Raw genomic sequence first — 13,636 nt, 5'->3', positions numbered from 1 at the left:
GTATAATCAATTTGAATGTTAAAAGTTGAAAAGCATTTCAGGAAGACGATACGAATTCATAATTTATGTCTAAAAGTGATTAATAAAAACTATATTTAATAACAAAGCTATTTGTCATCATTTACAACTTAAGCACAAAAATTATTCATTTTGTGGTTTGTGTTGTCATAATAGTATAGTTGAACAAATTTATTTCGAGCCCTTCTTTGTGTCTAAAAATACAATAACATCTATCTACTCCTTTTCAAAAATCTAGAAACAACAGTTTGGATGGAGGCATACTGTCTTTGCAGAGTAACTGTGTTTTGAATCCTTTCCACGGAGGTCTTTTATGTGTGATGAGGGCACTACAACTCGGCTGGCTGTTCGGTGGGAGGACACGGTTGTTACTACCGTATTTGCCTTAGTTGGGAGGGGAAAAAAACGCACACACCAAAAAAAAAAACCCCTAACACTAGGCTTTGTTTACTGACTCTTTGATTTAATTACTGTTTGAAGAGGACGGAATTAGCTGTTAATTGATTTAATTATCCAATTTGTTTGTTTCAGGCATGATTCCAACAGAACTGCAGCAGCTCTGGAAAGAAGTGACAAGTGCTCATTCTGCAGAAGAAACCACAGGCAGCAATCACAGCAGTTTGGATCTGACCACGACATGTGTCTCCTCCTCTGCACCTTCCAAGACCTCCTTAATAATGAACCCACATGCCTCTACCAATGGACAGCTCTCAGTCCACACTCCCAAAAGGGAAAGGTAGGAATGAGCCACTGAGATGCGTCTGGAACGGTCTTGAATGTGGAAGGGGTGGGTGGCCTTGCTCCGCCATATCTCAGAGATCCCTAATTGGATCCATGTAACTTGAATGTGCATATAATTACTTAAGAATGTGTTCAATATGGTTTGGGTGTGAAGCTTCTAATTATTTTCACCTTTTCAACATGGAATTAGCACTTATGCAGATCTAACCTACGCCTAAGAACCCAGGCAGAGTTAGTTTCTCACTGGATAGGTTGGATTTCAAGGGGTCCAGGCTTACTCTTCATGCCCAGTGCTCACTCCATGCAAGCCAAACGCCTGGGCTCTAAACACCTTCTGAGGAGTAGTAGAGTCTGGTATTGGCAATTCTGAATCACACTTCAAGAAAAGGTAGAGAGCTTAGCCACTACGTACTGCCCTCCTTGAAGGCAGGGAGACTATCTTTTGCATCGTTGTGCCTCCAAAGAACATGGCCTTTTTCCTGGTCAGTGCTCAGTGAAGTTTGGAAGGGTGGGAGGTGGGAAGGGGTCTTTGTATGTGCGTACACGATCCACGTCTATACACACAAATTTAAAAAATAAAGTCTTAACTCCCGAGGAGGAATGCAGTGCTGTCTCGGTCGCTGTATTCCTCTTTGGAAGTTAAGACTTTATGTACTGTAATTGCCCTCAGCTTTGCTTGAATGTTAGCCGAAGCCGAGTCTGTTTGAGATATCCAGAATACATCATGTTAGCAGACAGTTCTAAGAAAATGAAGCTGTTAATTCATGTTATTGGATCCTCACACCCCAGAAGCATTAATACTACTGTTGAATGCTTTTCAGAAGTGGAGTGTATATATATATAATGCTCCTAAAATTAAAAACTTTTATTTTCAATGTACTATTTTTAAACGGTTTCCCATCTATTTCATATGCACAGCTTCCCCACACAGAAGAAAAGAAACTTTCAAAGTAATGTGTGATAGTAAATGTCACTTCCAGCAGGAAAAACAAATTCTATATTTTGTTTTTTAATAAAATGACTCAGTGAAAGTTTTTTTAATGATATTTTTCACTTGAGCAATTACAAGTATAATTTCATACCTTTCTTGAACTATTGAGGATTAAGAAGCCCACGGGTTTAATTAGATGTGTATCTTTCTACCAGCAACATTTTATCCGTTTCAAGATCCATAACCACAGAAAATGCTCTCTGAATATCTCTGCCTGTGTGGGCGTGTGTCCCGGGCAAGCGTAAGAACGTGAGAGGTTCTGAGAGGTGAGGATAATAGATGTTTTAACCAAAACTTGCAGCTATCCTTTTAAGATGATTTTGGAACTTCTGTGGCAGACATTGGCGAAGTAAAAGATGTTTTAAATTTCCTGTTCAGAAGAATTCGAAGGATAGAATGGTGGACAGTAAGAATCTGTGTGGAGCCATTGGGCCAAATGTAGCTTCTGTTGTTCCCAGTGAGGATAGCTTTGTATGTCTGGAAGCCAGTCTTTGCTCTGCTTTATCACCTCTGACAGTGTCTCTGTAATTAAAAAATAATACTGAACCTTAGAGAGCTTTAAAGAAAAGGTTCTAGGTTGTTGTCCTTTGCTCTCCTTGCTTTTGGTGTCTAAGGTTGATGCTGTCCATTTACCGTGGAGTGATTGAATTACCTCTTGATCCATAGGCAGAACAGGCCATCCACTGAAAAATGCCGACCGATGCACTTCAGGTATTTGTTGCCATCTTGCCGGCCATTGTGGAGCCTGCACAGATTTCCTATGACACAGAAAACTCTTCTTGTTTAGATGCGCTGTGCTCGGTTTCATCATAAAAGGGTCTGTATCTGCAGTCAGGTGACAGATTAGCAATGAGGCAGGTGGGAGAAGAATAGCCCTTTTCATGTCTTAAGGTGTATTTGAAAGTAAAGGGATCTAACAGTCTCATTCCAGGAGAATAAGTTTGTTTGAATTGTTTTTATGATCCGCACACCAGTGAGGCTTAATCATTATACTACGTGCCGAAATTAGAATATGGATCAGAGAAGAATTTGGGTTCTACTGAGCTGTAATCTGGCTGTAAAAACAGGCTGAATTTTCCAGTTACATATGCAAAGAAGCAGCAGCTATGAAATTATATGCCACTCCTTAATATCTTGGATCTCTCAGTTTATAGTACCGGGTAGGTTCCTAGTTGTGGCTGAATTAAAAGAAAATTCTGGTTAGCCTGTTTTAGCTGAATGTAGTGAACAAGACAAATGAGCACCTTAGGTTAAAGATAATTCAAAAGTGAGAAACTTAGAGAACTGATCATTAAAAATTCACTTACTGGGTAGCAAGCTTTGTGTACATACAGATACTTATAATGAGGTTCTATCTGGTTTTACCTTAGGATTTATTTTGAAATCATCAATGTGATACCCTGTGTAAGTAGTGGAAAAACGGTAAAAAAGCGATCACTATAAAAATGTTCTCACTGACTTGACGTTTGTCACAGGGGTCCCTTGGAGAAGTTTCGTCCCTTACTCACCAGTGCATTTGTGAAATACATAACTGCAGACTCACCGTTGATTTCCGTGTCCTGTTCCTTCCCTCGCTCCGTTCTCCCAGAGCAGTATCTGAACAAGCCAGAGCCTCTGCCACACTGAATAATAATCTAGCCCTTCAAACTCAATCTTAGGTGAACAGCTTACGAATTCTTCCTCAAAGGATTCAGGAATGCTCCGTGTGAAGCTGTGTTGGCAAAAGGCAGTATCCTAAGAGTTTTTGTGTTTTTAAAGTAGCGAGAGGTCTCCCAGTCTCACCTAGGCTGCATGTTTCTGTGCGTTTGGAAACTGCCCGCTCCCCCACTCTTGCCCCCATGCGCTTTGCAGGCTCCTGTGAGCTGCGCTGTAGCAGCAGCTCTGGGGTTTGGTGAGCTGCAATCTGTTAAGGAGATAAATAATGTGCTTGGCACGACACTCCTACTCTCCTCTTTAATTTGTCTTACACAAGGAAAATTATAATTAAATCATTCAGGGTAAACCCTTGAGTGTAGAGAAGGGAAAGAACACACTTCGGTAAAGATTGCCAATAGAAACCCACTTCCCTGTTGCGCAGGGTAGAGACATTTATCAGTATTCAGCACTATTACGAGAGGAACGGCCCATGTGATTTGTGAGGCGGATGCCAACGCTCAAATCAAGGCTTGTTAAGATCCTGTCCCTGTGCAGTCACGGCCATTCAGCATCATTAGAATTCAGTACTGGCGCCGGGTGTCGTGCTTTGATTTTCGTCCGGCAATTTAATAATGTTTATTGTGCTGATTATATATAAATTCATTGGTGCAATGAACATACCTCGGTTGCCAGTGCCTGAGAGAAGCGTGGCAAAGGTGAAGTTCAGCGGGCAGAAGCTAAAGGGGAAGCAGGCATGTTCTCGTCTCCCACTGCCATTTTATTCCCCAGGACCCAGGGAGCCGTGATAAAACTGAGACCTGGGTTACCTGTGAACACGAAGCTATCCTCTTGTTCCCTTTCACTTGTCTGACTCTCTTGCTTTAGGAAATTCCAAGTTTTGGTGTGGGTAAACAAAATCAACGGAATGCAAATGAAACATTTATTAAAATGCTTAATTTAGTAAAGCCTTTTGAGCTTCTTGGATCAAAGCAGCTATGTAAATACAAATAGCAATTACTACTTAAGTAATTGCCTGAATTAAAATTCTAAATATCCGATTATATTATGGTGCACTAGGGAAAGGGAAGGGAGCTCACACGTCCTCAGTTCTTTCTCTGTGCCAAGCACTGGCTACACTCTTGTTTTTGGAGTGATGTCTCATTTTATCCTCGTGACCGCCGGGAAGCAGTACGGGTTATTATACCCATTTTACAGACAAGGAAATTGAGTCATAGAGACTAAAGAACTGACCTATGGTCACAGAACTGGTTAGTGCGTGTCCAAGATCCAAATGCAAACTTGTCTCTTAACTTTGTAAGACAGCACTTAGAGTTTTCATTCGGCCTAGAGGTGATTATTTAATTAAGATAAATTGAAAGCAGTGTTCCTAAAATAAAGTTTAATTTAAATCCAACAAAACATGCATTTATTTCACCTACTGTGTGCACATCAGCACATTTTAAAGGAAAATAGCAGACTTCCCTCTTTTAAGGTGGATAGTGGTATTGGGCCTTCCAAGAAGGAAGGGGGGCGGGTAGGATTTGCAGAAGGTACATCACTTATAGTCTGAAACAGCACATAAAGAACAAAAATGAACCCCAAGCCGGCTTTACACACAGGCAAATGCCAGACAAGCCTCCCTCTCTCCCTTCTAGCCTCCTAGATCTCACGCTTCCACATTGAACACCTCCTCTGGTCTTTATCCTACTTTGCCTGTCCTCCGTAGTCCATATGAAAGAGACTCCTCTTCTCTGACCCTTCCCAGCTTTTTGCTTTCAGTTCAGCCACCATGAGTAGATGTTTGCGAACTTGAGCATGTCTCAGATTCAAAGCCCTTCTAAATGTGCATTTCAAGACTTCCTTAAGCGTCTGGTGGAAGAGGCTTCTTCGAACTCTGGAAGGATCATGGCGGTCCGTTGGTCAGGGTCCATTGGTCGGTGTCCGTTGCTCAGCCTGCTGTCCCCTAGAGGCTGCCCTCCTGTTCCGAGAATCAGGGTGGCCCACATCAGGCCCCTGCCCTGCGAGGTCTAACCTGCGCTCTGTCCACTTCCAGTGTTTCTTCCTGCCTTCTGCGACTTTGCTGACACAGCCCCGGGTATTCCGATTGCCTGCGTCGTCGTGTCCCGTGTCGTGTCCCCCCCCCAGTGAGCAGCTGCCTGCGAATGACTCCTGAAGGTTTTTGCTTGGCTAGCGTACTTTCAGACATTCTCACTTGATTCACAGTCTCTGTTTTTGATTTGTGGCCTCTTGACATATTGCCATGTATTTGACTACATAACAATAACATTTGTGTTTCCCGCCCCACTACTTTCCGAAGGCAAGGAACTCTGAAACGTAGACAAGCCTGGCGTTTCATTTTCTTTCTTTCTTTCTTTCTTTCTTTTTTTTTTTTTCCCTTGTACTAAATTCTGTGTTGATGAGTAAATATTGGTGCTCTTGGTTGACTTGCTAAAATTCTAGAAGTTTGCTTTCAGAACCATTCCAGTGGTACGTGCCTTTAACTGTTACATGTTTTCATATTCATATTTCAGGCCTGTTGAGCCAGAAATGTACGCAGTAAGCTCTAGGTCACATTACTCTGAACAGCTCTTCCTCATTTCAGCTGTTTTTGTTTTGTCTTTGAAACTCAGATGCTTTCTTCTGTATCTCTCTTTATTTGAAGTGCTTGAACAAATGAGCCATCCCCAATCTTTATTTCCCATTAGAGTGTTCTGGAGAACCTGCAGCCAAATTGTCCCAAATTGTCTTCAGAATTGTTACTGCTACTTCTGCTAGTATGTGCTAAGGCAATTGATCTTTAACACAAGTCAGCAAATTACAGCCTACCAGCTAGATCTGGCCCACTGCTCATTTTGTAAATAAAGTTTTATTGGAACACAGCAATGATCATTTATGCATTGTCTGTTGAATAGCTGCTTTCATGCTACAATGGCTGGCTTAAGCACTTGCACCAGAAACCATATGGCCCACAATGACTAAAATATTTACTGTCTGGCCATTTACAGAAAATAATTTGCCAACTCCTGATCTTAGCTATAAGAGCAGTGTTTCTCAGATTTCCTGATGATATTCTCACAGGTATTTGTTAAAATATGCAGCTTCCTAGCCCTCTCTCACGAAGAATTGGATTATACTGGCCTAAGATGGGGTGCAGGAATTTGTATTTGTCACATATGCCCTATATTCTTGCTACTCAATGGCTTCAGGACAGTGACTTTGGCATTACCTGGGAGGAGCTTGTTAGAAATTCAGGGTCTTTGGTCCTACCCCAGACCTGCTGAATCAGGGTCCCCAGGGCTTTCTCAGGTTTGAGGAGCAATGCTAGTGGCCTGTTCAGTTCACCTGGGTTTTGGCAGTCTTGGAAAGGGCAGAGTTTTCCCCCTAAAATTTGATTGTCATCCCAGACATTTTACTTAGTCCACAAAGCTCATGGCTTGCCCTTCTTGTGTGAGCCTACAGAGTAGAGGTAGTATGGCTGGAAGGAATCAGTACCTGACGTAGGATGGTGATGATAATGCAGCTAATATTTATTGAACTATTACTTTGTGCAGAACACATGGTGTGAAGGATTCGACATAAGCCTTGATACTGATTTTCCCACTTAATCCTAACTGTAGCCCTATGGGGTACAATGTCTTCTTTGTACAGATGGTGTTTGAGGGCCCAGAACAATTTTATAATTTGCACAAGCCACATAGCTAGTTAGGGACCAGGCAGGGACTAGAACCAGAGTATCTCGGACCCTCAAGTCCTTGTAATGACTGTTCGAGTCTGGTGGTTCCCAAGTGTGCTCTTCATCAGAACCACCTTGGCTTTACCCCAGACTCCTGGATGATAGTCTCCAGGGGGTAAAGCTTAGAGATCAGGATGAGGCCATAACCTTCAAGGGTGGGAACCTGGGGCCTGACCTGTCTGTTGAGCCATAATTGGAGAGAGGCTCCAGAGGTTCACAGCTGGCTGTTCTCCTACCTTGCCTCATCTTTTTGCAGGGAGGTGCATCAGGTGCCTAGCAGTGGAGAATGTAAAGAACAGGCTGGGCATGGCCAGTCAGGTATTGTAAGCGACCCGAAAGGGACTTAGATGTAGCCAGTTGCCGAGGCCTGAAATACAGGTGCTTATGAGCCCCAAAGCAGCCTCTTGGCAGCGACAGCTGTCCCTTGTCTATAAGTATGGACAGTAGCCTATGGAGGGCAGGAACATTTCTGCCTCGATCAGAAAGAAACACCAGGGTCTAGTCGACATTTTGTAGCACAGACGTGCTGCTGGGTATTTTGTGACCATCATGCCTGGAAGAGGCGCAGTCCGTTTGTCTCATGGCTAAACACCAGTTGCTTCTGGGTCTTGGAAGCGGGGAAGAAAGGTTTTCTCAGGGTGGCATGGCACGGTGGAGTATCATGTCCTGTCATTCATACGCAGGGTGGGGGGAGGGAGAAAAATCTTTAAAATATTGGCATGCCATGAGAGATAGGTTTATGGATTTTCTTGACTGTTCCCTCTATATGGTGATTAAAAGAAAAAAAAAACTCAGCCATTATTCTCTAACGGCTGTTGTATCTTATCTCAATAAAGTGCCTTTTACCATAACACACCATCATTAGACTCTATAAATCTTTTTCTCTTTATTGTTTTTAAACGACACATGCTTTCCAATAAAATGGTATCATTGGTCTAGGGAGATACATTCTTTTTAGAAGTTTCTCCTAAATTGGGTTGGTTTTATTTTTTTTCTTGGGATATCATACAATATGAATCTCGATCATGGGCTATTTCATGTCTAATGTGCCCGGTTTCCCCCGCAAAATAATATCTGAGCCCCCACCTTCTCTCATCATGTAGGATAGACATTCTTTTCTGAGGAGTGGCTCCCGCTAATAGGGTTTGTTGTTGTTTTTTTTCACCAGATCCCTCTGTTGGCACCCAGCCATTTTACATGTGTTTACCCTTGTGTGGTAGGGCCTGTGGCCCTTCCTCCCAAATACACATTAGCTTTCTTAACATTGATCTTACGCCAAGGGTGTGAAGGAAGATGTACGGCAGCAGAACCGTGAGGACCAATCTGGGGGGAGCTCTGACAGCATCGTCCCTCATACTGGGTTTCACCCCTCACCCTGTGAAAGTGTTGCTGAAACGCACACTCTACAACTTGGATTCGTGAACAGAAGGACTTCCTGGTGGGCTCTGGATCCATCCAAAAGTGGAAAGGGAAGCCAGGCCTCATGGCTTGGAAAAGTCCTAGGGTTCTTCTGTTCTCCTCTCCTCTCAATGACAAGTAGGAATCTCACCGTTTTCAGCCAGTGACGGGGCCACAGGAATGGGGAACCTACGCAGGAGGCTTAAAGGAAAGTCACGTTCTTTTTCAAGATCTGTTGAGCTGGTGGCGCCCCAGCGCCTGGCTCGCCTGGGTGATGCAAATGAGCGTGTTACACGTGTACGGCTGTCCTGAGCGGCTGTGTGCTACCCCCCCTTTGTAATCAGCCAGGGCCTAAGTATATTATAAAGTATATTCTCCTCATTAAAACAATAGCGGACGCTCACAAAGGGAAATTGTTAATATGTGTTCCAGCTTGTCATTTCTGCCTGTGTGAATAAAGAAGATAACCGTTCCTTTGGGAAACTATTTCGGGAATTGAGCAGCAGATAGGCTAGCCAGAGAATTCTCTTAACTGTAATTTTCCTTTTTGTTTGTACTCAAAAATCACATCCTGATGGGCTCTTCGGTGCCTCTGCACAGACAGAGCACAATTACCACAGCCCAGGTGGCAGTAATATGGGACAATCCCCCGGGCACGTGTCGCCCAGTGTTGTACAGCTTGTTCAGTGTCTCCGTCCATATGGCAATCTGCACCATTCACAGAAAGGCGTCGGGGCTGTGCCTGGTGGGTACTGTGGTCAATGTAGTGTGAAGGGAAGGCTTCCACTCCCAGCAGCTTCCGTGGTACTGTTTGTCTTACAGTAGATCTGAGTGACAACATGCCTCCTCACCACACACACCCTTGACTAAGATATTCCAGAAGAATATATATATATATATATATATATATTTGCCAGTTTCCTTCCCTCTCGTCTCCTCTCCCCACCCCCCACCCCCTTCATTTTCCAAAACAGATGGTTAGCTCCGCAGGTCTAATTCAGGTCCGTGAAACATACCTGGTTTATAGAAAGTCGGTTAAGAGACACACACACACGCACACACACACACAAACTTTTCTGGGTGGTGGTTCATGGATTAACTCACCTTCAAGAATGCGTGCCTGTACTGGAATGCTTCTATAAACTCTGTGGCTTCTGTTGTCTTTTTTTTTTTTTTTTTTTTAATGCATTTTACATTGTGAAGACGGTTTTCATTGTACAGTTTGGATGGTCGGGCTAGTGGTTTTGGTTTTACGTCTTAAGATGAAAAAGGGGAAAAGGAAAAGAAAATGATTATCAGACTCAGAAATCTGGGAGTAAAACATTCCCTGGAGGCGTTAGAACTGAAAAGGGAGAACCAAGGAAACAGAGATTTCCCAGCAAGTAAGGTGAAAATAGGAACGCTTTAAAAGGCACTTTGGGAAATTTACCAGAAGGCAAAGCATTCTCCATTTATATACCTAAATGTTGTTCCACTTTTGTATAACTATTTGTATTCTTGTTTGGTAAACAAACAGACCCCATAGCAACTGTAGCTGATGATATTTATACTACCTGTAAGACTTCCCTAAACAAACAGACGTACTTTTATGACGTTCAAATTTCATTCCTTTTATAGTCTTCAAGGAAGTCAGACTAATGGCAGGTTGACTTCCTTCCTTCCTTCCTTCCTTCCTTCCTTCCTTCCTTCCTTCCTTCCCTTCTTCCCGTCTTCCCTTCCTGTTTTTAATACTTTGAAATCTATCTTTGAAGGATCTCTTCTTTGTGTATATTTTACATCTTGGCTGTGAATGTTGAGTTTGAAGGTATATTATGACAGAAGGAAAGAAAAACCTAAAGTGTTTGTGTAAATGATGTGGTATTTGCTTTCAAGAGGGGCCTTTGAGTCATCTGGTGGAATTTTAGGTTATACATCTGAAAGGCTAATACTCCACTGAAAGTATTACTATAGACCTTAGAATTGGACAGACATCTATGGCTAGGTCTCTACCTCTTATATCTGAACTATGGATGGAAACATTTTTGTACATATGAGCCCCAGTATTCAACCTCCATTTTTCCATATGAGTCATATTTACGACAAGAACAAGAAGTCTCGTTTTGTTAAAGATCAGTGTAAGAAATAAATGGCAGTTTACTTTAATTAGAAAAAAAAAATGACACCAAGAGCTGGGATAATCCAGTGGTGTTTGAATAAATTAGAAGATTGTACAGGCAAAAATAAAAAGAAACTTAACAAGGATAAATGGGAAGTTGTCCAGGATTCAACAAAAATGTGTTCGTGAGCGGTGGACGGTACTAACGTGCATGCATTCGTTCAGCAGAACTTACCAAACCCCAAGCCCGGTGCCAAGTGTCCTAGGCTCCAGGGCATGCAGCTGTGAGCTTGACAAAGTCTGTCCTCATGGAGCTGACATTACAGTAGAAGTAGAACAAACAAATAATTACATAATAAAAAGAAAGAAGTTCTGAACAAAACAATAAAGCAGGGAAGGGAGAAGAGTGAGTCTGGCAAAGCCTCTGTGAGGAAGTGACCTTTGAACAGATGGAAAGAAGTGACAGAACAGCCCTCTAGGCTTAGGATACAGCAGAAGCAGAGGCCTTGAGTCAGGGGCAGAAAGAACATGTTTTGCTGGACCATGACCCGTACCTCATTGAGTGTGGGGGCGGCTGTGTTTAGTGGTGATAGGTGTGGACTCTGAAGCCGGACTGCCTGCATTCCAGTACAGGCTGCCCACTGAAGTGACTTAATATTGGTGTGCTCACTTGTCCGTCTGTGAAATGGGCGTGATACCAGGCTCTGGCACATAGGAGGTGCTCAGTAAATATTAACAAGCGCTGTTAATTATTGTTAAAGTCATTTATTCATTCAAACAGCATTTGTCGGGTATTTATTATATACTAACTACATAGGTTCAGGGGCTTAATAGAGGACCACAACCTAGTTCTGCCCCTTAAGGAGCTCACAGTCTAATCAGAGAGACATACAGGGAAGGAGACGTTTGCAACACAGTGTAATAAATGCAGTGATATGAATATATACAAAATGTGACACAGTGTCAGATTTGTTTAAAATGAGCACTGGTGGAATATCACAGTGTATGTATTTCCACCCCCCAAAGTGCAGCCCGTGAAATTTTTGAATACAGTGAGCTCCATGAAGGAAGGGTCCCTGTCTCTTGTTGATTGCTCCCTGTGTCGTGTTGATTACTGCCTCCCGATCAACCAACATAACCAGCCTGGTATGACAGGTGCAAAATTTCATTGCAGAGACTAGCTGAAATGTGCAGAAGAAGGTGAACTAAGGGAATAGTGAAGATTAAGAACCCATTGGGAGTAGTTCTAAATTTGCTACCCTTGGCCACAGATGCTGTAGGAGCACCTGGTTAGTCTTGTTGATACGTACAGATGCTCCAAACACGGGAGAAGAGCTGGGTTTCGCATAAGAGTACTCCTCAACCGTGAGCTTGCATCAGAATCATTTGGAGGACTGGCTGACCTGCGAACTGCCAGACCCCAGTCCTAGTACTTCTGATTCAGTAACTTGGGGTAGGGCCGAAGCACCTACATCTCCGCTAAGTTCCCGGGGGCCATACTTTGAGAGCCACTGTTCTGTGCCATCCTTATGCTGTGGCCTTCTTCCCCTGCTACCATTCAAAGTGACAGAGAAGCGATGTGGAGAAAGAGAAAAATTCTTAAGACTATGACCCAATATAAACTATATTATGGAACAGAATTTTTTTTTTATTTCTTAATATCAGCCTTTAAGTTATTTGTAAGCACTCTTGTTTGTTTTTCTATTTTTTTTTTTTTTTTTTAATGCCTGAAGATGCTTTTTGTGCTTCGGCCATCTGCTTGCTCTCATTCTCTTCCTTGTAGCCGTTGAGCTCCTACTGATACTGTAAGGCCCAGATCAGATATTACAGCATTTTATGTCCCAGCCATCTGTTCAGTTCTCTTTCTCTCCCAGTGGAGAATTGGGTACAACTCTTTCAGTGAGGAAGAGAACAGCCAGTGACCTCCGATTGTATTTGCTTATTCACTCTATCATTATTATAGATTTTGAATATGTATCCCTACTAAGTGTGATTTTAACCAAGTATATATGTGTCTGATATATTACCTATATTATAAAAATTAGAGGCTAAGGGTGAGAAAGATATATACATACACATGTGTATGTTCTTACCGAAGTCCTATTATCTTAACACATGCGTACAGAAACTATAATATTATCTTACCACTCACCCATGGGTCTTCTTAGGAATCCCAACTTAGAGACTCTGATCTAGGAACCCAGAACAATGCTTATCACAAGTTCAGTGTTTACTTAAAACCTGCACAACTAAAGGTAGAGGAAGAGTTTAATCCGGTGAACATTAATGAAGCGTCGTGTCCTGTAGAGAAGTAACAATAATTCCGTAACGTACGGGATCATTCTAAGGAAACATAATGCAAGAGCCTAATGGTTCTCAGCCGATTTGTATCCTTACGTCACTCGTCCCCTCATCTCCTGCTTGTGTGTCTGGTCCTCACACTTCACTTACGTGATTCTTCTGGTTCTGGAGTATCATTGTGCTGGCTTCCATAGAGTATTCTGGAGGAAGGACTAAGAAGAATTAGTATTGAACTTTTATTTATGTTCTTTCGTTTTCTTGGGTACCGTTGGTGCCTCTAGCATATGAACACGTTCCACATAGACCTCGTGAGTCACCAGTGCAAACACGCTTGCGTTGACATAGTAAGAATGCCTGCCTAATGGTGTTAATAATTTTTGGATTAGTGGTCACTGTGTCTGTATTGACACAGTTGCTCACAGCCACTCTTTGGAAAGCATTCTGTTTTCTTAACGAGATCCCGGTGTTAATGCTGCCAGTGGTAGACTCTCGTAAACTCAGGATAGCCCTTAGTGGCATAAGAAACAAAAGCTGGACTTCTGCCTTTTCCTGTTGTTGTTTTTTTCCTTTTATTTATTCCTCCACTCATCACCATGCACACACAGGCATTTTGCTTTTGTCATCGCCTGCTCGCTGTTTCTGATCAGTTGCTCTCAGATTCTCAAAGGTCTCATTCTCTGCTCCATTGTCCTGCTGGGGCACATACTCCTGGCGTCTGGGAACC

The 13,636-nt window shown here is 42.6% G+C and overlaps 1 protein-coding gene across 9 annotated transcripts in view; it reads left to right on the top strand.

The window, feature by feature from the left end:
• FOXP1 (forkhead box P1) overlaps nt 1–13,636 on the top strand; it is a 167,484-nt gene that overhangs the window by 85,845 nt on the left and 68,003 nt on the right. For all 9 annotated transcript variants that reach the window (XM_081820708.1, XM_081820691.1, XM_081820709.1 and 6 more), the window contains one exon: nt 550–754. In XM_081820708.1, the coding sequence (XP_081676834.1) occupies nt 550–754 (205 nt within the window). The remainder of the gene's footprint in view (nt 1–549; nt 755–13,636) is intronic.

This window comes from Leptonychotes weddellii, chromosome 1 (assembly GCF_054177405.1).
Source record: "Leptonychotes weddellii isolate Sample4059 chromosome 1, ASM5417740v2, whole genome shotgun sequence".
Lineage (NCBI taxonomy): Eukaryota > Metazoa > Chordata > Mammalia > Carnivora > Phocidae > Leptonychotes > Leptonychotes weddellii.
The sequence above is the reverse complement of the archived record's forward strand: the minus strand, read 5'-3'. Positions and strand labels throughout refer to the sequence as shown.